The sequence below is a fragment of the Coregonus lavaretus genome (genome assembly GCF_964263955.1).
Source record: "Coregonus lavaretus genome assembly, chromosome: 34".
NCBI lineage: Eukaryota > Metazoa > Chordata > Actinopteri > Salmoniformes > Salmonidae > Coregonus > Coregonus lavaretus.
Window position 1 is genome coordinate 2380417 of NC_140021.1, and position 26338 is coordinate 2406754.

A 26338-nucleotide genomic window follows, 5' to 3' on the forward strand; every position below is an offset into this window, starting at 1 on the left:
CCAGAACAGAGGCTAAGAAACACACAGTGCTATACAGAGCCGTGGCTACATAGAACTCTCTCCCACCTCAGATAACTCAAGCTAGCAATAAAATCAGATTTAAAAAGCAGACCCGGATAGTGAAGAGACACACACCCCCACACATAATTCTTAGTAATGTAGTATTGTAAAATTGTCATGTAATAATGGGGCAATGTCGATGTAATAATGTAGCAATCTACGTTTGTATGATGTACAATGTTTCTTTATGTTTTATTTCTGTTTGGACTCCGGGAAGAGTGGATGCTGCCTTGGCATAAAATACTAAAATAGTAAATACTCAAAGAAAAAATGCAGAACAGACCAGTTACTTTGTGGCTTTATTTGTCTTCATTGGGACAGACGGAAAGAGGATGCTGAAAATAAGCCTTGTGATTTCAGAAACCATGTTACACCATCACTGGAAACATATGCTATCCTATGCCATGAACAATGGGACAATGTTGAGGGTGCTGTCCTCAAAGACAATGACATTTGCTTTGGCCTCAGATGTGAGTGGCTGTTTTTGGGTCTGGCTGGACACCCTTCACACACACACACACACACACACACACACACACACACACACACACACACACACACACACACACACATACACACACACACACACACACACACACTCTGCCCTTCTGCTACCCTCAACAGGACAAAGCCCCTGACCTCCCCTCCCATACCTGTGGTTGGTGACAGAGATTGATGATGGTCCATTGTTTGATCTCCGTCTGTGTAATTTCTTGAATATTCAGTTTGCACACTCTGCAGTGCCACCCATCCCCCACAGACATTTATCACCTCCTAAAAAAAAGGGGCGAAATCAACGTGAAAAACGCTGTGCTTTGGATATTGCGACAGCCGGCAGGCCAGTGTTTGCCCAACAGAGAGAGAGTAGAGTGGACTCTGCTCCTCCTGGAGTCATCTACTCTGAAACAGCCCAGGCTCTGGTGGTGGCGATGGATGGGTGCCAGTGCAGGCCGGGAATGGTTGGGTGTCCTTTATCTGCCATTCCTATTTTTGGTGGGGTGACCTGGTCCCAAAAAAATCCCCCCCCCCCCCCCCATACAACACCATTTGGATCTTGGCCACTGCGGCTTGTTGTCCCCTTCGGGACAGAGCAGAAGGCTGAGGAGAGTCTACAGATGCTATGCTACGTGTCTGACTACCTTGACAGCCCCCCCAGACAAAATGTTGACTTTTGACAATTGTGTCGTTTCACTCTGGAGGGTGTGGCCCTTTCCGATGGTCCTGAATCAGTTTACCCCTCCCACCTTGTCTTGTCTGCAAGGCTGAGCTTAAAAAGTCAATCTGACCTTAGATCAGGACTTATGGCCAAATGATGTATATTCCGTCACCTTATATGTTTCAGTTCTTATTGTTCTGAAGCAGCTCCCTTCCAGTACAGTTTGCACCTTTTTTAGGGTACAACTTATTTGCCAGGAAAATGAGCTCGACTATCGTATTACAGTAACTTATATTCAGCCAACCGGTTTGGCTTTGAAAAACTGGATGAGTAAAGCTTGCAGACGAAAACGTTGATGTTACGTCAAAGTGAAGATGGTATATTATGCTAAACACCTCTTTTAGCGGCTGTAACGATGGCAGCAACAATCAGTCAGCTCCACTGAACCGTAGTCATTTCCATAATGTGTGTTCAACTCCAAAAACAGGCTGTTTCTGTTTAAATGTAAAGTGTATAAGTGATAAATGTGTTGTCTTCAGGGAGTGCCTTTGCTCTTGAGTGCATTTGTTCAGTGAATTACACAGTACTGGAAAGATAACGGCATTTCTGCACTAATTCGAAAAACACGACAAAAGTCGAAGCTCATGAATATCTCCAAGTCTTGTTGTCCATGTTGAACATTGTTGAACACTACAACTTTCCCCAGAATTCATTTTGGAAAGAGCACAGGGGGCACTAAAATGATTTATACTTCATCATTAAATGTTCGCCTTTGATGAAAAGTGTTGTGCATTCGTTGTCCGCCTCAGGAGGAACCACGTTCCTTGCTTATCTGCTGACAGTATTGAAATGTTATGCACTCACTAACTGTAAGTCGCTCTGGATAAGAGCGTCTGCTAAATGACAAAAAATGTAAAATGTAACATCCAACCCTAACGCAGATACATCAATACAAACACTTTGGTATTATTCATGACACAGCGTTTGTTGTGAGGCCTTATAGTACAAGCTCTGGAGGTGTATATTTCAGTATTCTTATTTTACACACCACAATGATTGCTTCTTCCAATTTGCATATTCCTCCTCCAATTCCTTTGCAGCCGAGAGTGACAGACGGGCTTTTTCTCCCGTGTTTAGAATCAGTTGAACTCTGTGCCTAACAATGTTTGTACCGTGTGTGCTGCTGCCATGTTGTGCTGCTACCATGTTGTGCTGCTGCCATGTTGTGTTGCTACCATGTTGTGCTCCTACCATGTTGTGTTGTTGTCATGTTGTGCTGCTGTCATGTTGTGCTGCTGCCATGTTGTGTTGCTACCATGTTGTGTTGCTGCTATGTTGTGTTGTTGTCATGTTTTGCTGCTACCATGTTGTGTTGCTACCATGTTGTGCTGCTGCCATGTTGTGTTGCTACCATGTGGTGTTGCTGCTATGTTGTGTTGCTACCATGTGGTGTTGCTGCTATGTTGTGTTGCTACCATGTTGTGTTGCTACCATGTTGTGTTGCTACCATGTTGTGCTGCTGCCATGTTGTGTTGCTACCATGTGGTGTTGCTGCTATGTTGTGTTGCTACCATGTTGTGCTGCTACCATGTTGTGTTGCTACTATGTTGTGTTGTTGTCATGTTGTGCTACTACCATGTTGGGTTGCTACCATGCTGTGTTGTTGTCATGTTGTGTTGTTGTCATGTTGTGTTGCTGCCATGTTGTGTTGTCATGTTGTGTTGCTGCCATGTTGTGCTGCTACCATGTTGTGTTGTGTTGTTGTGTTGCTGTCATGCTGTGTTGTTGTCTTAGGTCTCTCTTTATGTAGTGTTGTGGTGTCTCTCTTGTCGTGATGTGTGTTTTGTGTTTTGTTTTGTCCTACATTTGTATTTTTAGCCACAGCCCCCGTCCCCACAGGAGGCCTTTTTCCTTTTGGTAGGCCGTCATTGTAAATAAGAATTTGTTCTTTAATTGACTCGCCTAGTTAAATAAAGGTGAAATAAATAAATATGTTTTATCAGAGGAAGTAACCAAAGGCAGCAGCATTCTGTTGTGTCTACTTCTCTATCGAGGACACAGGAAACGGTTGCATAAACACTTTTGACTCACAATGGCAATTAAGCCGAGTAGATAACATCTCCCTTATCATTGAGCAGCTCCCACGGTATGCTTTTGTTTTGGCTTCTCTTGAGAAACCATGTAACAGTTGATTAGAAGAAACCTTATAACGGTTGATTAGAAGTGCACTGGCCTCCACCATAGTCTCGGGAATCTAGCATCTGGTTCAGTTTGAAGTGGCCTCTTCTCTTTGAAAGGAAACCAACTGCACCACATGGCCATGCAAATGGGAGGAACAGATAGGTGGAGGGGCAAATTAGCCATGTGCTGAGTCAAGCTGGTGGAGCACTGAAACCACGACTCACCATAACAGTCTCTCTCTCTCAGGGTGTCATACACCCCAAATATCTGAGTGGGCACAAGGTACATGAGGATGACTGGGGGTCGGTTGGAGAATTTAGTATTTTTCAAACACCTGAAACAGCATTTTCCTGCAATCTAGAGCCATAATCCTCAAAAAGTTCTACAGCTGCACCATTGAGAGCATCTTGACTGGCTGCATCACCGCCTGGTATGGCAACTGCTCGGCATCCGACCGCAAGGTGCTACAGAGGGTAATGCGTACGGCCCAGTACATCACTGGGGCCGAGCTCCCTGCAATCCAGGCGGTGTCAGAGGAAGGCTCCAAAAATTGTCAAGGACTCCAGTCACCCAAGTCATAGACTGTTTACTCTGCTATCGCACAGCAAGCGGTACCGATGCATCAAGTCTGGTACCAACAGGACCCTGAACAGCTTCTACCCCAAGCCATAAGAGTGCTAAATAGTCTGCATTGACCCCCTTTTGCACTCCTTTGACTCATCACTCCTGAGTGGCGCAGTGGTCTAAGGCACTGCATCGCAGTGCTAACTGTGCCACTAGAGATCCTGGTTTGAATCCAGGCTCTGTCGCCGCCGGCCGCGACCGGGAGACTCATGGGCGGCGCACAATTGGCCCAGGGTAGGGGAGGGAATGGCCGGCAGGGATGTAGCTCAGTTGATAGAGCATGGCGTTTGCAACGCCAGGGTTGTGGGTTCGATTCCCACGGGGGGCCAGTATAAAAAAAATAAAAAATTCACTAACTGTAAGTCGCTCTGGATAAGAGCGTCTGCTAAATGACAAAAATGTAAATCACATACGCTACTGTTTCTTATCTATTCTGTTGCCTAGTCACTTTCTCCCTACCTATATGTACATATCTACCTCAATTATCTCGTACTCCTGCACATAGACTCAGTACTGGTTCCCCGTGTAAATAGCCAAGTTATCATTACTCGTTGTGTATTTATTCCTCGTGTTATTATTTTTCTATAATTTTTCAATTTCTCTCTGCATTGTTGGGAAGGGCCCGTAAGTAAGTATTTCACTGTTAGTCTACACCTGTTGTTTTACGAAGCATGTGTGATAGATGAATTTGTATTTTAAGAATAATGACTAAAGGATTTCACCCCATATACAGTATAAATGTGTGAACGGTGTTAAGAGTTATAATGTAGCGTCAACCCACTAACAGAGGGGGAGGAGTTAGAAACTGCTGAGAAATCATTCCATGGTGAAGGGGACTGAGGAGCTGTTTAAAGGTGGGCGGAGCGAAGTGCCTTTGTGTGTCAGGGGGTATAAAGGCTGTGTATGTATTTTTTGTCCTCAGAGCTCTCCATGATTAAAAATACAGAAGATAGCCCTATTTGGTAAAAGACCAAGTCCATGTTATGGCAAGAATGATAAGTTCATTAGAGTTACCAGCCTCAGAAATTGCAGCCCAAATAAGTGCTTCAGTTCAAGTAACAGACACATCTCAACATCAACTGTTCAGAGGAGACTCTATGAATCAGGCCTTCATGGTCGAATTACTGCAAATAAACCACTACTAAAGGACACCAATAAGAAGAAGAGACTTGCTTGGGCCAAGAAACACGAGCAATGGACATTAGACCGGTGGAAATCTGTCCTATGGTCTGGAGTTTCATCCGCCGTGTCTTAGTGAGACGCAGTGTAGGTGAACGAATTATCTCCGCATGTGTAGTTCCCACCGTGAAGCATGGAGGAGGAGGTGTGATGGTGTGGGGGTGCTTTGCTTGTGACACTTTCTGTGATTTATTTAGAATTCAAGGCACACTTAACCAGCATGGCTACCACAGCATTCTGCAGTGATTCGCCATCCCATCTGGTTTGGGCTTAGTGGGACTATCATTTGTTTTTCAACAGGACAATGACCCATCACACCTCCAGGCTGTGTAAGGGCTATTTGACCAAGAAGGAGAGTGATGGAGTGCTGCATCAGATGACCTGGCCTCCACAATCACCCGACCTCAACCCAATTGAGATGGTTTGGGATGAGTTGGACCGCAGAGTGAAGGAAAAGCAGCCAACAAGTTCTCAGCATATGTGGGAACTCCTTCAAGACGGTTGGAAAAGCATTCCTCATGAAGCTGGTTGAGAGAATTCCAAGAGTGCGCAAAGCTGTCATCAAGGCAAAGGGTGGCTAGTTTGAAGAATCTCAAATATAAATTATATTTTGATTTGTTTAACACTTTTTGTTTACTACATGAGTTATTTCATAGTTGTGATGTCTTCACTATTATTCTACAATGTAGAAAATAGTTCAAATTAAAATAAAAACTTGAAATAGTTGGTGTGTCCAAACTTTTGACTGGTGCTGTATATATTTTAAACAGAACAAGAGGGGGCACGTCGCCTCTGCTCTCACTCATACTGTAGGTTGAACTGTGAACCGTATCATAATCAGGCTATGTTCTGTTAGCTTAGCCTTGGGCAGGGATGTCATCCCCTTTCCTCTGTATTTCCTCAGTAACGTGGGGATATACTACACATATCTTTGTTGTCTTACTAGGTCTGGCATTGAGCGAGGGAAGGCAAAAGGAAGGAAGAAAAGAAGGAAGGAAGGAAGGATGGAAGGAAGGAAGGAAAGAAGGTAAGAAGGTAAGAAGGAAGGAAGGAAGGAAGGAAGGAAGGAAGGAAGGAAGGAAGGAAGGAAGGAAGGAAGGAAGGAAGGAAGGAAGGAAGGAAGGAAGGAAGGAAGGAAGGAAGGAAGGAAATAAGGAAGGAAGGACAGACGGACGGACGGACGGACGGACGGACGGAAGGACGGAAGGAAATAAGGAAATAAGGAAATAAGGAAGGAAGGAAAGAAAGAAAGAAAGAAAGAAAGAAAGAAAGAAAGAAAGAAAGAAAGAAAGAAAGAAAGAAAGAAAGAAAGAAAGAAAGAAAGAAAGAAGGAAATAATGAAGGAAGGAAGGAAAGAAGGTAAGAAGGAAGGAAGGAAGGAAGGAATGAAGGAAGGAAATAAGGAAGGAAGGACAGACGGACGGACGGACGGAAGGAAGGAAGGAAGGAAGGAAGGAAGGAAGGAAGGAAGGAAGGAAAGAAAGAAAGAAAGAAAGAAAGAAAGAAGGAAATAAGGAAGGAATTAAGGAAGGAAGGAAGGAAGGAAGGAAAGAAGGAAGGAAATAAGGAAGGAAGGAAGGAAGTAAGGAAATAAGGAAGGAAGGAAGGAAAGAAGACAGGAAGGAAAGGAAGGAAGGAAGGAAAGGAAGGAAGGAAGGAAGGAAGGAAGGAAGGAAGGAAGGAAGGAAGGAAGGAAGGAAGGAAGGAAGGAAGGAAAGGAAGGAAGGAAGGAAGGAAGGAAAGGAAGGAAAGGAAAGAAGGAAGGAAGGAAACATGGCCTGCGTCTGTGTCTTTCTGTAGTAATGTGTGCAGATAATATGCAACATTTTCTAAAAGGGGCGTACTTTTGAGTGAGAGAGAGGGAGAGGGAGAAACGGGGCCAGGTGGTGGTGGTAGTGGTGGGGGTGGGGGGGGGGGGGGCTTCTTTCAGGAGTGAGTGACAGGTGTGAATATTCATGGGGTTGCCCTCTCTCTCTCCCCCACTAATGATGCGGGTTACACGCACAGATGGCTCCCAAGCAGGATCCTGGATGTACCAGCCTGGACAGCTGGTGATGTCCCATTTACCACATAAAGAGGGGTCTGCCACCAACACTGTGTCGTGTCCCCAACCTGTCACCTGTAAACCAAAGACACTATGGGATTCTGCGGGGTGGATAAAGGAGGTTAGAGCCCTGGCAGAGTGGTGCCAGGAAAAAAGCCTCTCCCTCAACATCAGCATAACCAAGGAGCTGATCGTGGACTACCAAGTTCCTTGGTGTGTACATCACAGAGGACTTGACATGGTCCAATCACACCGACAATGTGGTCCAATCACACCGACAACCTCAGGCGACTGAATAAATCTGGCGTGGGAATCATCGGACCCTCAAGAAGTTCTACACTTGCACCATCGAGAGCATCTTGACCAGCTGTATCACCGCCTGGTATGGCAACTGCACCGCCCTCAACCGAAAAGCTCCACAGAGGGTGGTGCGGACGGCCCAATACATCACAGGGGGCGAGCTCCCTGCCCTCCAGGACGCCATTTACGTCAGGCGGTGTCGGAGGAAGGCCCGGAAGATCGTCAAGGACTCCAGTCACCAGAGCCACGGACTGTTCACTCTGTTACCATCTGGCAACTAGCAAGCGGTATTAGAGCACGGGGCCTCGGACCAACAGGCTCCAACACAGCTTCTACGACCAGGCAATCAGACTGCTGAACAGCTAACCCTGCACAGACAACGCTCTTACCCACTAAGCTACCCTGCACAGACCTGCACCTTAGATAATATTCACACTGACTTACACGTTCAACCCTTACACACAATGACCTGTTATTTTTTATTTGACTTTTGATTATTATTAATGTTGGTTATTGTACTGTAATGTTGAGGGAGTTAGCGCGTAAGCATTTCACTGCAGCTTTTATACCTGCTGTAAACTATGTACGTGACAGTTGGCGATACAATTTGATTTGGAGAAAAAGAACATCACAGGAGCCCTTTAAAAGAACACTCGTAAACTCTCTCTCTCGCTCTCTCTCTCTCTCTCTCTCTCTCTTTCTCTCTCTCCCTCTCTCTCTCTCTCTCTCTCTCTCTCTCTCTATTTCTCTCTCTCTCCCTCTCTCTCTCTCTCTCTCTCTCTCTCTCTCTCGCTCTCTCAGCTTCGAACAATGAGAATTTCTGCCATGAAATTGAATGTGTTGGTGTAATTTACTTATTTGGAGAGTTATGACCTAATGTAATCCTACAACCTTTTGTTTGGATCTATTATGGTAGACTGAGCAATGCTTTTTGCCATTATATTTAGGGTCAGCGCTGAGGAAGAGATACCACTTTTGTATTCAAGAGCGATGATTTTGTGCAGAAACTGTAATGTAAGTAAATTGACAAGCAGGCGCTTGTATAAGCCACTCTGAAGAGATTGTGACAAAGAGCTCAGCGATAGAGTTCACTGTCAGGAAGCTCAGCATTGACTATAGTCATCTCTCATCTCTCCACGGCTACTGCTAATGTACAAGGAGCCATCTGGCACAAAATGGCTGCCATGCGTTAATATAGGTAATGATATGTCAATGATGAGTGATCTACACTAAATAACTCAGCTCACCATGTAAAGAGCTTTGGAGAGCTATAAATGAAAGCAGATACTGTACATTCATTGATCAGAAGCGCAAAGAAAAGAAAAGTGACTGTGAAGTGAATCAATTCTGTTGTAATCTAATAGCGTGCACTACAGGACAACATGCCGCACTGCTTTACAGAACCTGACTTACGGATCAGTTCCTAAAGTTAGAGAGCCAGGCGGCTCCAGATGTGACCTTTGGCGTCTTGGGCGCTGGCTAGTTAGACGTTCACATGCTCTTTCACGTTGAGGGATTAACCAAAGGCATTCTCAGGCGGCGGTGCTCCGGCTTCTTCAATAGGATTTCACATTACTGTAAATTCCTGGAAAAGGCCAATTAATCTCCGCTCCTCCCTAGATCTCCCTGGAATCTCCATCACATGACTGCCCAAGCCAAGGGTGTCTTCACTAGGACCCAAACGGAACCAAACAGAACGAAATGGGGAGGGACCTACCTGAATTCTTCCATTGTTTTCATTGGAAAACGCTTTCCGTTTGGAGCAAACGGTTTTCGTTGCAAAATGTTTTGGACTAATGATTACACCCCATCACAACACATGGGCATTAGTACATTACTGTATGGTCAGTAGGTTATATTGGGCACTGGCTGTTACCTAAAAGTGTTGAGGTAGGTCAGCAGTGGATCAGAAAAAAAAACTGCTGTTCAGATCTAGGAACCAATTATACATCTGGATACATTACTGCTCTTGGGGAGAGCTGAGAGGGTTCATCCCAATAAATAAAAGGTTAACACATTTCAAGCAGACACACACACACACCAGCCCATATCCCCAAGGTCACACACACATTCTCTCTCTATCTATCTATCTATCTATCTATCTATCTATCTATCTATCTATCTATCTATCTATCTATCTATCTATCTATCTATCTATCTATCTATCTATCTATCTATCTATCTATCTATCTATCTATCTATCTATCTATCTATCTATCTATCGAGAGAGAGAGAGAGAGAGAGAGAGAGAGAGAGAGAGAGAGAGAGGGGGATAGAGAGAGAGAGAGAGACCGATGGAGGCAGTGCTTGTCATGGTAATTAATTACACAGTGGATCATGTAAATCATAGTTAAGGGGAGCCGCCGAGACCTTTATCAGACACCAGGGCCTTCCACTTCCTCATCCCCTCTCTGGAGCACTACAGACAAGGGGCCCTAGGAAGTGTTGAGGAAGCAGACACTCTCATCTCCTTTACTCCCGAACAGCCCCGTGGGAGAGGACCACGTCATTACATTCCCAGAGCCAGACACCACCTTGTGGTAATAGTATGTCATTACATGTTAGAGGAGACTATGGGAGGTGAAGGCTTTGGTCTTTCCTTTGATTCCTCGCCGTCTCTCCATTGGAGGAGAAGATTTGAGAGGAGGATGAGGTGAAAGAGTCTGAAGATAATGAAAAGATGAAAAGTTGAACATTATGAGTGACCTTTCAGTTCTCATTCTCTCTTGAACATGGCATTGTAACGTGAAATTATATTTGATTAGATTGATACAATATTTCTGATTGGTAATAATTCAAATGGCACTCTGCTTCCCTGTGAAATCTAGAAAAATGTTATTCTTAAGGAGTTACGATGAAATGTACAACAAAAAGCAACCTTCTGTTTGATCTGAGGATTTTATATTCCATAAAATATGCATTCTGTTGGCATTTTACACACACATTGCAAGTACTGCCATCTCCACGGAGACAATGATGCAATACAGTGATGATTAAAGTAATGCTTAAGTGCTTACATCTCTACTCTTTCTAAACCTTGGCAATATGAACACATTTGATATCATAAAAAGAACAAAACACGGAATAAAACAACCGAGAAGGTGTAATACTACTAAGACCCTTGAAAAGGTTTTGCTGCTACAAAGCTGCCTAGCATGATAATACTGTAAAACAACAGGGACACTTCGTGTTGCGTAGCCATAGAGACAACATCAAATCAAACGGACAGGACAAACATAGTACAATACATTCTGGAGAAAAAGAACACTTCATTATTGTCATCATGCAAGAATAAAAACATTTTTAAAAAAATGGCACATAGTGAATCACGTCTCAATACATGTCTTATGCATATCAAATATATAATATTTCCAGAATAATTCTTATCAACATAATAAAGTCATTGCATTTACTTCATATAGAAACGATATGGAAGGCATATTGTCCAAAAAATGTTTTACCCACGTGCATCATGGGTAAAGTGATGATTGTCATTTTCATTAAAAACATGGCTGTTGTTCCTGTTGTTTTAGATCTTATCTACACTAAAGGAACAACAAGAATCCCTTTTTCTGTGTTGCTTTAGTTTATAGAGCGGGGATGCTTGCTTGTCTTCGACCTGTTTGACGTTCCAGGATGAATGTCTCAGTCTGCACCTCCCAACTCACTCTCTATTTACAATAGCACAAATGCAAAACCTGGATACGGGAGTGGGCGAGGAGACGGGCGAGGAGACGGGCGAGGAGACGGGGGAGGAGACGGAGGAGGGAAACGGTAAGGAGGACAGGGTAGGTAATTAGACCTCTGAGACTATCTGGGACAAATGTCAATGTTTGGAAGCGCACCTGCCTGACATCTAGACCTGACCCCTCCGAGACTCAACCACCTGGCTCCTCTCTCTGTGTTACACGCAAACACACACACACACACACACACACACACACACACACCATGCACAGATGCGCATACAGCACGCGCACACACACACACACACACACACACACACACACACACACACACACACACACACACACACACACACACACACACACACACACACACACACACACACACACCTCCACAGCTTTAGAGGAGAGAGCTGCTCTAGCAGAATGAAATGGATACAAAACACTGTGTGATAAAAACTAATCTAACGATATATAGAATTCTGTGGAACCAAAGCTGGAATGTGGTTGTGTCTCCGCTGTCGTCTGATTAGGATTCATCTCATCATCGATTAGGATTAATCTCATAGCTTCTCGTCCATGATTGACGCTTGTGCAGTAGAGTTAATAGGATTGATTGTCAAAGGCTTTTACAGGCTGATGCTTCCTGTCATGCAATGACCTGGGAGAGGGTCACTTAGAATACTCCACAACACACCCGGCTTCGTGCTAGCAGGGCCTGGCTGGCTATTGGAGACTAGCTAGGCCTCGGCTAGGCCTGGGGCTAGAGTGAGGAGGAGGCCCAAGGCGAGGCAGAGGAAGATGGGCAGGGAGGAGGGCATGGACCTGGGGTGTCCCGTGGACCTGATGGTGGAGATGAAGACCTCGGAGGTGAGGAAGGCAGACAGGGGCACATGGGAGACCAGGGTGGGGCTGCCGTAGTTGATGAGCGAGTCGATCTTTTCCGCCTCCATACTGCAGGCTTCAATCTGAGACGGGATACACACACACACACACACACACACACACACACACACACACACACACACACACACACACACACACACACACACACACACACACACACACACACACACACACACACACACACACACACACACACACACACACACACACACATACACACACACACACACACACACACACACACACATACACACACACACACACACACACACATACATGCATGATGTTACGCATTGTTTTTTGTGTGTGTTTATTCCCTTCTGAAATAGCAGTTCCAAACGTGTTATTTTGGTATAACCACGTAACAAACCAGGCTCTTTGTTTGTGTATGAAACCACCTAAAAGCACACATTGTTGACTAATAGTTCCTAGTCGTTGAGAGAATGACAGGAGGCCGGCTGTAACCTTCATTTCACCTGTTTGCATCGATCATTATCGCTCAGGGCTTTTTCTGTTTTTGCAGAAATAGCAATAAAAGACATGGAAAGGGTGTGAACAACAACTTAATTGGGAGTTTCGAAGCGATAGAACTGGTGGCAGAGATGAAAAGTCTGATTATTAGTCCCAGTGGAGTGAGAGAGATTCTGAGAGGAGTTAGATTAGTCTCTCAGCGAGAGGGGGTTTGGGTCTCTCGCTCATAATCTGAGTCTCTGGTGTCATGAGGCGTTTTGAAAATCTTTGTGTTTAGTTTAACCTTTGTTCATCCAGGTTAGTCCTATTTCGATGAAATCTATTTTTCTAGAGAAAACTGGAGATGGCAGTTGAACAAATAACAGGTAAATATTGACTGGATCTAGATTCTGATAGGAGTCACCACCTTAGACTAGAGTCCTGCATCGGGTTGGATACCCACGGTTCCCCGCTGTTGACCCGCAAAAGAATCACCTGGTGGGTGGAATGAAAACATTATTTCAACCCGCAGATCGGCTTGCGGTACATACCCCCACTTGAGAATACGTTGCCAAGCGTACTTTCCCTGGCTAGTCTAGCTCATGTGAAAACGGCTAACGTAGGTCTAACTGGAGAATTAGCTTAGTGGTTAAGAACGTTGTGCCAATAACTGAAAGGTCGCTGGTTCTAATCCCCGAGCCGACTAGGTGAAAAATCTGCCGATGTGCCCTTGAGCAAGGCAACAACCCGGTAGATGGATACACAGCCTGCAAAAAGTGGAAGCAGGTATTGGTTTACAATATGCTATTTCAGTTCATTTTCATGTTAATTCAGGCTTTCGTTCATTTAGACCATACGCAGGCCATATCAAGTTTAAAACTGGTGCGCTGGTAAAAGTTTGAGAAACTAAGAGGCTAAATAAATGTCTTTTTGCAGCCTATATTTGATTCTGGGAATTGTTTATTTAAGTTTCAGTTAAACGATTTAATTAATTAATTAATTTAATTATCTAAACAATATCGAATGTCGGCTATATGCTTTCATTAGGTAAGGAGGCTAGTTAGAAGGTCCTGTCATTCACGGCATGGTTTCCTTTTATCCAAATGTTGAATAGACATTAATTCATGCAGGGAAGGGCATAATAGCCTACTATTCTGGAGTCATAAAAACAATTAAATAAATAGATGTTATTTGGCGGGTCACGGATCAGAGCAATTCTATGCGGGTGGGTCAGGTTGGCGAGAAAAATCGGTCCTGATGTCGGATATCGGGTGGGGCTCGGAATTGATGTGTCTGGCGTGGGTGGGTGCAGCTCCAAAAAAAACTGACCCGTCCAGAACTTCACCCCATGTCTCCTGTGCCCTTCCCGATAAAGACCCACCTGGGCCTGTTCACGAGGGCTCAACGTTACAGGACCTTAAGACAGCAATGGCTGCATTGTTGTAGAACAGATAGGATTGCCTGTTATGTAGAATAGGGAGTCGTGTATCTCTATTCAAAACATTTCACCGTACTGAATACACACCCCAGGGGCATCTCTCTGACTGAACCATTAGGTCATGTTCGTTAGAGAGCCATCAGTATGCTAGTCTACATGCTGTCACATCATACAAATGTCCTCTCCATTAATCAGACAAACCATCACCATCTCCTTTCAGAATCTAGGATACACACTACCAGTCAAACGTTTGGACACACCTACTCATTCAAGGGTTTTTCTTTATTTTTACTATTTTCTACATTGTAGAATAATAGTGAAGACATCAAAACTATGAAATAACACATATGGAATCATGACGTAACCAAAAAAGTGTTAAACAAATCAAAATATATTTTATATTGGAGATTCTTCAAATAGCCACCCTTTGTCTTGATGACAGCTTTGCACATCTTTGGCATTCTCTCAACCAGATTTCAATTAACAGGTGTGCCTTGTTAAAAGTCAATTTGTGGAATTTATTTCCGTCTTAATGCGTTTGAGCTAATCAGTTGTGTTGTGACAAGGTAGGGGGGTATCCAGAAGATAGCTCTATTTGATAAAAGACCAAGTCCATATTATGGCAAGAACAGCTCAAATAAGCAAAGAGAAACGACAGTCCATCTTTACTTTAAGACATGAAGGTCAGTCAATCCGGAAAATTTCAAGAACTTTGGAAGTTTCTTCAAGTGTAGTCTCAAAAACATCAAGCGCTATGATGAAACTGGCTCTCATGAGGACCGCCACGGGAATGGAAGACCCAGAGTTCACTACGCTGCAGAGGATAAGTTCATTAGAGTTACCAGACTCAGAAATTGCAGCCCAAATAAATGCTTTACAGAGTTCAAGTAACAGACACATCTCAACATCAACTGTTCAGAGGGGACTGTGTGAATCAGGACTTCATGGTCGAATTGCTGCAAAGAAACCACTACTAAAGGACACCAATAAGAAGAAGAGACTTGCTTGGGAAAAGAAACACGAGCAATGGACATTAGACCGGTGGAAATCTGTCCTATGGTCTGGAATCCAAATTGGAGATTTTTTGTTCCAACCGCCGTGTCTTTGTGAGACGCGGTGTGGGTGAACAGATGATCTCCGCATGTGTAGTTCCCACCGTAAAGCATGGAGGAGGAGGTGTTATGGTGTGGGGGTGCTTTGCTGGTGACACTGTCAGTGATTTCTTTAGAATTCAAGGCACACTTAACCAGCATGGCTACCACAGCATTCTGCAGCGATACGCCATCCCATCTGGTTTGGGCTTAGTGGGACTATCATTTGTTTTTCAACAGAGCAATGACCCAACACACCTCCAGGCTGTGTAAGGGCTATTTTACCAAGAAGGAGAGTGATGGAGTGCTGCATCAGATGATCTGGCCTCCACAATCCCCTGACCTCAACCAGTTCATCCAGGTTAGTCCTATTTCGATGAAATCTATTTTTCTAGAGAAAACTGGCACAGGCAAAATCCTAGAGGAAAACCTGGTTCAGTCAGCTTTCCACCAGACACTGGGAGATTAAATCACCTTTCAGCAGGACACTAACCTAAAAACACAAGGCCAAATCTACACTGGAGTTGCTTACCAAGAAGACAGTGAATGTCTAATTGGGAATCTATGGCAAGACCTGAAAATTGTTGTTTAGCAATGATCAACAACCAATTTGACAGAGCTTGAAGAAAATTTTAAAGAATAATGGGCAAATGTTGCACAATTCTAGTATGGAAAGCTCTTAGAGACTTACCCAGAAAGACTCACAGCTGTAATCATTGCCAAAGGTGCTTCTAACGTGTATTGGCTCAGGGGTGTGAATACTTATGCAAATTAGATATTTCTGTATTTCATTTTCAAAAGATATTCAAACATTTATAAAAACATGTTTTAATTTTATCATTATTGGGTATTGTGTGTAGATGGGTGAGAAAAAAACAATTTAATCCATTTTGAATTCAGACTGTAACAACAAAATGTGGAATAAGTCAAGTGGTATGAATACTTTCTGAAGGCACTAATATATATATATATATATATATATATATATATATATATATATATATATATATATATATATATATACAGTGAGGGAAAAAAGTATTTGATCCCCTGCTGATTTTGTACGTTTGCCCACTGACAAAGAAATTATCAGTGTATAATTTTAATGGTAGGTTTATTTGAACAGTGAGAGACAGAATAACAACAAAAAAATCCAGAAAAACGCTTGTCAAAAATGTTATAAATTGATTTGCATTTTAATGAGGGAAATAAGTATTTGACCCCCTCTCAATCAGAAAGTTTTCTGGCTCCCAGGTGTCTTTTATACAGGTAACTAGCTGAGATTAGGAGCACACTCTTAAAGGGAGTGCTCTTAATCTCAGCTTGCTACCTGTATAAAAGACACCTGTCCACAGAAGCAATCAATCAATCAGATTCCAAACTCTCCACCATGGCCAAGACCAAAGAGCTCTCCAAGGATGTCAGGGACAAGATTGTAGACCTACACAAGGCTGGAATGGGCTACAAGACCATCGGCAAGAAGCTTGGTGAGAAGGTGACAACAGTTGGTGCGATTATTCGCAAATGGAAAAAACACAAAATAACTGTCAATCTCCCTCGGCCTGGGGCTCCATGCAAGATCTCAACTCGTGGAGTTGCAATGATCATGAGAACGGTGAGGAATCAGGAATCTTGTCAATGATCTCAAGGCAGCTGGTTCCATAGTCACCAAGAAAACAATTGGTAACACACTACGCCGTGAACGACTGAAATCCTGCAACGCCTGCAAGGTCCCCCTGCTCAAGAAAGCACATATACAGGCCCGTCTGAAGTTTGCCAATGAACATCTGAATGATTCAGAGGAGAACTGGGTGAAAGTGTTGTGGTCAGATGAGACCAAAATCGAGCTCTTTGGCACCAACTCAACTCGCCGTGTTTGGAGGAGGAGGAATGCTGCCTATGACCCCAAGAACACCATCCCCACCGTCAAACATGGAGGTGGAAACATTATGCTTTGGGGGTGTTTTTCTGCTAAGGGGACAGGACAACCTCACCATATCAAAGGGACGATGGACGGGGCCATGTACCGTCAAATCTTGGGTGAGAACCTCCTTCCCTCAGCCAGGGCATTGAAAATGGGTCGTGGATGGGTATTCCAGCATGACAATGACCCAAAACACACGGCCAAGGCAACAAAGGAGTGGCTCAAGAAGAAGCACATTAAGGTCCAGACCTTAATCCCATAGAAAATCTGTGGAGGGAGATGAAGGTTTGAGTTGCCAAACGTCAGCCTTGAAACCTTAATGACTTGGAGAAGATCTGCAAAGAGGAGTGGGACAAAATCCCTCCTGAGATGTGTGCAAATCTGGTGGCAAACTACAAGAAACATCTGACCTCTGTGATTGCCAACAAGGGTTTTGCCACCATGTACTAAATCATGATTTGCAGAGGGGTCAAATACTTATTTCCCTCATTAAAATGCAAATCAATTCATAACATTTTTTACATGCGTTTTTCTGAATTTTTTGTTGTTATTCTGTCTCTCACTGTTCAAATAAACCTACCATTAAAATTATAGACTGATCATGTCTTTGTCAGTGGGCAAACGTACAAAATCAGCAGGGGATCAAATACTTTTTTCCCTCACTGTATATATGTACAGTACAAGTCAAAGGTTTGGACACTCCTACTCATTCAAGGGTGTTTCTTTATTTTTTTAAAAAAATTTAACATTGTAGAATAATAGTGAAGACATTAAAACTATGAAATAACACATATGGAATCATCTAGTAACCAAAAAAGTGTTAAACATGGTCCAATCACACCGACAATGTGGTCCAATCACACCGACAACCTCAGGCGACTGAAGAAATCTGGCATGGGAATCATCGGATCCTCAAGAAATTGAATGGGCGGCAGGTAGCTTAGTGGTTAAGAGCGTTGTGGCAGTAACCGAAAGGTCGCTGGTTCTAATCCCTGAGCTGACTAGGTGAAAAATCTGTCGATGTGAACTTGAGCAAGGCACTTAACCCTAATTGCTCCTGTAAGTCACTCTGGATAAGAGCGTCTACTAAATTACTAAAAAATTAAAAATTTAAATTCTATACTTGCACCATCGAGAGCATCTTGACCAGCTGTATCACCGCCTGGTATGGCAACTGCACCGCCCTCAACCGCAAGGCTCCACAGAGGGTGGTGCGGACGGCCCAATACATCACAGGGGGCGAGCTCCCTGCCCTCCAGGACGACATTTACGTCAGGCGGTGTCGGAGGAAGGCCCGGAAGATCGTCAAGGACTCCAGTCACCAGAGCCACGGACTGTTCACTCTGTTACCATCTGGCAACTAGCAAGCGGTATTAGAGCACGGGGCCTCGGACCAACAGGCTCCAATACAGCTTCTACGACCAGGCAATCAGACTGCTGAACAGCTAACCTTGCACAGACAACGCTCTTACCCACTAAGCTACCCTGCACAGACCTGCACCTTAGATAATATTTACACTGACTTACACGTTCAACCCTTACACACAATGACCTGTTATTCTTTATTTGACTTTTGATTATTATTAATGTTGGTTATTGTACTGTAATGTTGAGGGAGTTAGCGCGTAAGCATTTCACTGCAGCTTTTATACCTGCTGTAAACTATGTACGTGACAGTTGGCGATACAATTTGATTTGGAGAAAAAGAACATCACAGGAGCCCTTTAAAAGAACACTCGTAAACTCTCTCTCTCTCTCTCGCTCTCGCTCTCTCTCTCTCTCTCTCTCTCTCTCGCTCTCTCTCTCTCTCTCTCTCTCTCTCTCTCGCTCGCTCTCTCTCTCTCTCTCTCTCTCGCTCTCTTTCTCAACTTCGAACAATGAGAATTTCTGCCATGAAATTGAATGTGTTGGTATAATTTACTTATTTGGAGAGTTATGACCTAATGTAATCCTACAACCTTTTGTTTGGATCTATTATGGTAGACTGAGCAATGCTATTTGCCATTATATTTCGGGTCAGCGCTGAGGAAGAATGAGATACCAGTTTTGTATTCAAGAGCGATGATTTTGTGCAGAAACTGTAATGTAAGTAAATTGACAAGCAGGCGCTTGTATAAGCCACTCTGAATAGATTGTGACAAAGAGCTCAGTGATAGAGTTCACTGTCAGGAAGCTCAGCATTGACTATAGTCATCTCTCATCTCTCCACGGCTACTGCTAATGTACAAGGAGCCATCTGGCACAAAATGGCTGCCATGCGTTAATATAGGTAATGATATTATGTCAGTGATGAGTGATCTACACTAAATGACTCAGCTCACCATGTAAAGAGCTTTGGAGAGCTGTAAATGAAAGCAGATACTGTACATTCATTGATCAGAAGCGCGAAGGAAAGAAAAGTGACTGTGAAGTTGTAATCTAATAGCGTGCACTACAGGACAACATGCCGCACTGCTTTACAGAACCTGACTTACGGATCAGTTCCTAAAGTTAGAGAGCCAGGCGGCTCCAGATGTGACCTTTGGCGTCTTGGGCGCTGGCTAGTTAGACGTTCACATGCTCTTTCACGTTGAGGGATTAACCAAAGGCATTCTCTGACGGCGGTGCTCCGGCTTCTTCAATAGGATTTCACATTACTGTAAATTCCTGGAAAAGGCCAATTAATCTCCGCTCCTCCCTAGATCTCCCTGGAATCTCCATCACATGACTGCCCAAGCCAAGGGTGTCTTCACTAGGACCCAAACGGAACCAAACAGAACGAAATGGGGAGGGACCTACCTGAATTCTTCCATTGTTTTCATTGGAAAACGCTTTCCGTTTGGAGCAAACGGTTTTCGTTGCAAAATGTTTTGGACTAATGATTACACCCCATCACAACACATGGGCATTAGTACATTACTGTATGGTCAGTAGGTTATATTGGGCACTGGCTGTTACCTAAAAGTGTTGAGGTGAGGTAGGTCAGCAGTGGATCAGAAAAAAAAACTGCTGTTCAGTTCTAGGAACCAATTCTACATCTGGATACATTACTGCTCTTGGGGAGAGCTGAGAGGGTTCATCCCAATAAATAAAAGGTTAACACATTTCAAGCAGACACACACACACACACACCAGCCCAGATCCCGAGAGAGAGAGAGAGAGAGAGAGAGAGAGAGAGAGAGAGAGGGATAGAGAGAGGGATAGAGAGAGAGAGAGAGAGAGAGAGAGAGAGCGATAGGAGGACCGATGGAGGCAGTGCTTGTCATGGTAATTAATTACACAGTGGATCATGTAAATCATAGTTAAGGGGAGCCGCCGAGGCCTTTATCAGACACCAGGGCCTTCCACTTCCTCATCCCCTCTCTGGAGCACTACAGACAAGGGGCCCTAGGAAGTGTTGAGGAAGCAGACACTCTCATCTCCTTTACTCCCGAACAGCCCCGTGGGAGAGGACCACGTCATTACATTCCCAGAGCCAGACACCACCTTGTGGTAATAGTCTGTCATTACATGTTAGAGGAGACTATGGGAGGTGAAGGCTTTGGTCTTTCCTTTGATTCCTCGCCGTCTCTCCTCGCCTCCATTGGAGGAGAAGATTTGAGAGGAGGATGAGGTGAAAGAGTCTGAAGATAATGAAAAGATGAAAAGTTGAACATTATGAGTGACCTTTCAGTTCTCATTCTCTCTTGAGCACGGCATTGTAACGTGAAATTATATTTGATTAGATTGATACAATATTTCTGATTGGTAATAATTCATATTGCACTCTGCTTCCCTGTGAAATCTAGAAAAATGTTATTCTTAAGGAGTTACGATGAAATGTACAACAAAAAGCAGCCTTTGATCTGAGGATTTTATATTCCATAAAATATGCATTCTGTTGGCATTTTACACACACATTGCAAGTACTGCCATCTCCACGGAGACAATGATGCAATACAGTGATGATTAAAGTAATGCTTAAGTGCTTACATCTCTACTCTTTCTAAACCTTGGCAATATGAACACATCTGATATCATAAAAATAACAAAACACGGAATAAAACAACCGAGAAGGTGTAATACTACTAAGACCCTTGAAAATGTTTTGCTGCTACAAAGCTGCCTAGCATGATAATACTGTAAAACAACAGGGACACTTCGTGTTGCGTAGCCATAGAGACAACATCAAATCAAACGGACAGGACAAACATAGTACAATACATTCTGGAGAAAAAAACACTTCATTATTGTCATCATGCAAGAATAAAAACATTTTTAAAAAATGGCACATAGTGAATCACGTCTCAATACATGTCTTATGCATATCAAATATATAATATTTCCAGAATAATTCTTATCAACATAATAAAGTCATTGCATTTACTTCATATAGAAACGATATGGAAGGCATATTGTCCAAAAAATGTTTTACCCACGTGCATCATGGGTAAAGTGATGATTGTCATTTTCATTAAAAACATGGCTGTTGTTCCTGTTGTTTTAGATCTTATCTACACTAAAGGAACAACAAGAATCCCTTTTTCTGTGTTGCTTTAGTTTATAGAGCGGGGATGCTTGCTTGTCTTCGACCTGTTTGACGTTCCAGGATGAATGTCTCAGTCTGCACCTCCCAACTCACTCTCTATTTACAATAGCACAAATGCAAAACCTGGATACGGGAGTGGGCGAGGAGACGGGCGAGGAGACGGGGGAGGAGACGGAGGAGGGAAACGGTAAGGAGGACAGGGTAGGTAATTAGACCTCTGAGACTATCTGGGACAAATGTCAATGTTTGGAAGCGCACCTGCCTGACATCTAGACCTGACCCCTCCGAGACTCAACCACCTGGCTCCTCTCTCTGTGTTACACGCAAACACACACACACACACACACACACACACACACACACACACACACACACACACCATGCACAGATGCGCATACAGCACGCGCACACACACACACACACACACACACACACACACACACACACACACACACACACACACACACACCTCCACAGCTTTAGAGGAGAGAGCTGCTCTAGCAGAATGAAATGGATACAAAACACTGTGTGATAAAAACTAATCTAACGATATATAGAATTCTGTGGAACCAAAGCTGGAATGTGGTTGTGTCTCCGCTGTCGTCTGATTAGGATTCATCTCATCATCGATTAGGATTAATCTCATAGCTTCTCGTCCATGATTGACGCTTGTGCAGTAGAGTTAATAGGATTGATTGTCAAAGGCTTTTACAGGCTGATGCTTCCTGTCATGCAATGACCTGGGAGAGGGTCACTTAGAATACTCCACAACACACCCGGCTTCGTGCTAGCAGGGCCTGGCTGGCTATTGGAGACTAGCTAGGCCTCGGCTAGGCCTGGGGCTAGAGTGAGGAGGAGGCCCAAGGCGAGGCAGAGGAAGATGGGCAGGGAGGAGGGCATGGAGCTGGCGTGTCCCGTGGACCTGATGGTGGAGATGAAGACCTCGGAGGTGAGGAAGGCAGACAGGGGCACATGGGAGACCAGGGTGGGGCTGCCGTAGTTGATGAGCGAGTCGATCTTTTCCGCCTCCATACTGCAGGCTTCAATCTGAGATGGGATACACACACACACACACACACACACACACACACACACACACACACACACACACACACACACACATACATGCATGATGTTACGCATTGTTTTTTGTGTGTGTTTATTCCCTTCTGAAATAGCAGTTCCAAACGTGTTATTTTGGTATAACCACGTAACAAACCAGGCTCTTTGTTTGTGTATGAAACCACCTAAAAGCACACATTGTTGACTAATAGTTCCTAGTCGTTGAGAGAATGACAGGAGGCCGGCTGTAACCTTCATTTCACCTGTTTGCATCGATCATTATCGCTCAGGGCTTTTTCTGTTTTTGCAGAAATAGCAATAAAAGACATGGAAAGGGTGTGAACAACAACTTTAATTGGGAGTTTCGAAGCGATAGAACTGGTGGCAGAGATGAAAAGTCTGATTATTAGTCCCAGTGGAGTGAGAGAGATTCTGAGAGGAGTTAGATTAGTCTCTCAGCGAGAGGGGGTTTGGGTCTCTCGCTCATCATCTGAGTCTCTTGTGTCATGAGGCGTTTTGAAAATCTTTGTGTTTAACCTTTTGTTCATCCAGGTTAGTCCTATTTCGATTAAATCTCTTTTTCTAGAGAAAACTGGAGATGGCAGTTGAACAAATAACAGGTAAATATTGACTGGATCTAGATTCTGATAGGAGTCACCACCTTAAACTAGAGTCCTGCATCGGGTCGGATACCCACGGTTCCCCGCTGTTGACCCGCAAAAGAATCACCTGGCGGGTGGAATGAAAACATTATTTCAACCCGCAGATCGACTTGCGGTACATACCCCCACTTGAGAATACGTTGCCAAGCGTACTTTCCCTGGCTAGTCTAGCTCATGTGAACACGGCTAACGTAGGTCTAACTGGAGAATTAGCTTAGTGGTTAAGAACGTTGTGCCAATAACCGAACAGTCGCTGGTTCTAATCCCTGAGCCGACTAGGTGAAAAATCTGTCGATGTGCCCTTGAGCAAGGCGCTTAACCCTAATTGCTCCTGTAAGTCACTCTGGATAAGAGCGTCTGCTAAATGACTAAAATGTAAAAATAATATAATGAATAGCCTGCTATTCTGGAGTCATAAAAACAATTAAATAAATAGATGTTATTTGGCGGGTCACGGATCAGAGCAATTCTATGCGGGTGGGTCAGGTTGGCGAGAAAAATCGGTCCTGATGTCGGATATCGGGTGGGGCTCGGAATTGATGTGTCTGGCGTGGGTGGGTGCAGCTCCAAAAAAAACTGACCCGTCCAGAACTTCACCCCATGTCTCCTGTGCCCTTCCCGATAAAGACCCACCTGGGCCTGTTCACGAGGGCTCAACGTTACAGGACCTTAAGACAGCAATGGCTGCATTGTTGTAGAACAGATAGGATTGCCTGTGATGTAGAATAGGGAGTCGTGTATCTCTATTCAAAACGTTTCACCGTACTGAATACACACCCCAGGGGCATCTCTCTGACTGAACCATTAGGTCATGTTCGTTAGAGAGCCATCAGTATGCTAGTCTACATGCTGTCACATCATACAAATGTCCTCTCCATTAATCAGACAAACCATCTCCTTTCAGAATCTAGGAGAAAATAATCATAGGGGCCACTGTCTGCCGCCCATAGTCAAACGTTTGGACACACCTACTCATTCAAGGGTTTTTCTTTATTTTTACTATTTTCTACATTGTAGAATAATAGTGAAGACATCAAAACTATGAAATAACACATATGGAATCATGACGTAACCAAAAAAGTGTTAAACAAATCAAAATATATTTTATATTGGAGATTCTTCAAATAGCCACCCTTTGTCTTGATGACAGCTTTGCACATCTTTGGCATTCTCTCAACCAGCTTCATGAGGTAGTCATCTGGAATGCATTTCAATTAACAGGTGTGCCTTGTTAAAAGTTAATTTGTGGAATTTATTTCCGTCTTAATGCGTTTGAGCCAATCAGTTGTGTTGTGACAAGGAAGATAGCCCTATTTGGTAAAAGACCAAGTCCATATTTTGGCAAGAACAGCTCAAATAAGCAAAGAGAAACGACAGTCCATCATTACTTTAAGACATGAAGGTCAGTCAATCCGGAAAATTCAAGAACTTTGGAAGTTTCTTCAAGTGCAGTCGCAAAAAACCATCAAGCGCTATGATGAAACTGGCTCTCATGAGGACCGCCATGGGAATGGAAGACCCAGAGTTAACTCTGCTGCAGAGGATAAGTTAATTAGAGTTACCAGCCTCAGAAATTGCAGCCCAAATAAATGCTTCACAGAGTTCAAGTAACAGACACATCTCAACTGTTCAGAGGGGACTGTGTGAATCAGGCCTTCATGGTTGAATTGCTGCAAAGAAACCACTACTAAAGGACACCAATAAGAAGAAGAGACCTTCTTAGGAAAAGAAACACGATCAATGGACATTAGACCAGTGGAAATCTGTCCTATGGTCTGGAGTCCAAATTTGAGATTTTTTGTTCCAACCGCTGTGTCTTTGTGAGACGCGGTGTGGGTGAACAGATGACCTCCGCATGTGTAGTTCCCACCGTGAAGCATGGAGGAAGAGGTGTTATGGTGTGGGGGTGCTTTGCTGGTGACACTGTCAGGGATTTATTTAGAATTCAAGGCACACTTAACCAGCATGGCTACCACAGCATTCTGCAGCGATACTTCCAAAGTTCTTGACATTTTCCGGATTGACTGACCTTCATGTCTTAAAGTAATGATGGACTGTCGTTTCTCTTTGCTTATTTTAGCTGTTCTTGCCATAATATGGACTTGGTCTTTTACCAAATAGGACTATCTTCTGGATACCCCCCCCCCCTACCTTGTCACAACACAACTGATTGGCTCAAACGGATTAAGACGGAAATAAATTCCACAAATTAACTTTATAACAAGGCACACCTATTAATTGAAATGCATTCCAGATTACTACCTCATGAAGCTGGTTGAGAGAATGCCAAAGATGTGCAAAGCTGTCATCAAGACAAAGGGCGGCTATTTGAAGAATCTCCAATATAAAATATATTTTGATTTGTTTAACAGTTTTTTGGTTACTACATGATTCCATATGTGTTATTTCATAGTTTTGATGTCTTCACTATTATTCTACAATGTAGAAAATAGTAAAAATTAAGTAAAACCCTGGAATGATTAGGTGTGTCCAAACATTTGGCTGGTACTGTATATATTACTGGATATCCCCTGTCTCTAGAGGGCATCCTCTGTGTGAGCGCTTAGCTTGTTAACAAATGCCTCCTCTCTTGATGGTGGTGCTGCATGAAGGGGCTCAGTTCTACATAGGAAACTAAAGCGCTCACAACACCATGATGGGATGATTTGGACCTAACTGTTTGCTATGCTGATAAGGTTCCAGGTCAAGCATCAGCCAATCAACCAGGAATCAAAACAAAACAGGGCAATGGACTTGGCACACAGAAGAATTGTGAATTACGGTCAGTCGACAGGTCTCTATGAGAGAGAGACGGAGACAGAGAGAGAGAGAGAGAGAGAGAGAGAGAGAGAGAGAGAGAGAGAGAGAGAGAGAGAGAGAGAGAGAGAGAGAGAGAGAGAGAGAGAGAAGAGAGACAGAAAGAGAGAGAGAGACAGAAAGAGAGAGAGAGAGACAGAGAGAGAGACAGAAAGAGAGAGAGAGAGAGTGAGAGAGAGAGACAGAAAGAAAGAGAGAGAGAGAGAGAGAGAGAGGGAAAGCGCTAACTAGCTAGCCATTTCACATCGGTT

General features: G+C 43.7%; 1 protein-coding gene across 1 annotated transcript in view; it reads right to left on the reverse strand.

Moving 5' to 3' along the window:
- Positions 1-20860: 20860 nt before the first annotated feature.
- LOC311108856 (reversion-inducing cysteine-rich protein with Kazal motifs-like) overlaps positions 20861-26338 on the reverse strand; it is a gene marked incomplete at its 5' end in the record, with an annotated part of 98758 nt that continues 93280 nt past the window's right edge. Inside the window, one exon of the mRNA XM_084151625.1 lies at positions 20861-22593. Within this exon, the coding sequence (XP_084007751.1) occupies positions 22366-22593 (228 nt within the window). The 3' untranslated portion in view covers positions 20861-22365. The remainder of the gene's footprint in view (positions 22594-26338) is intronic.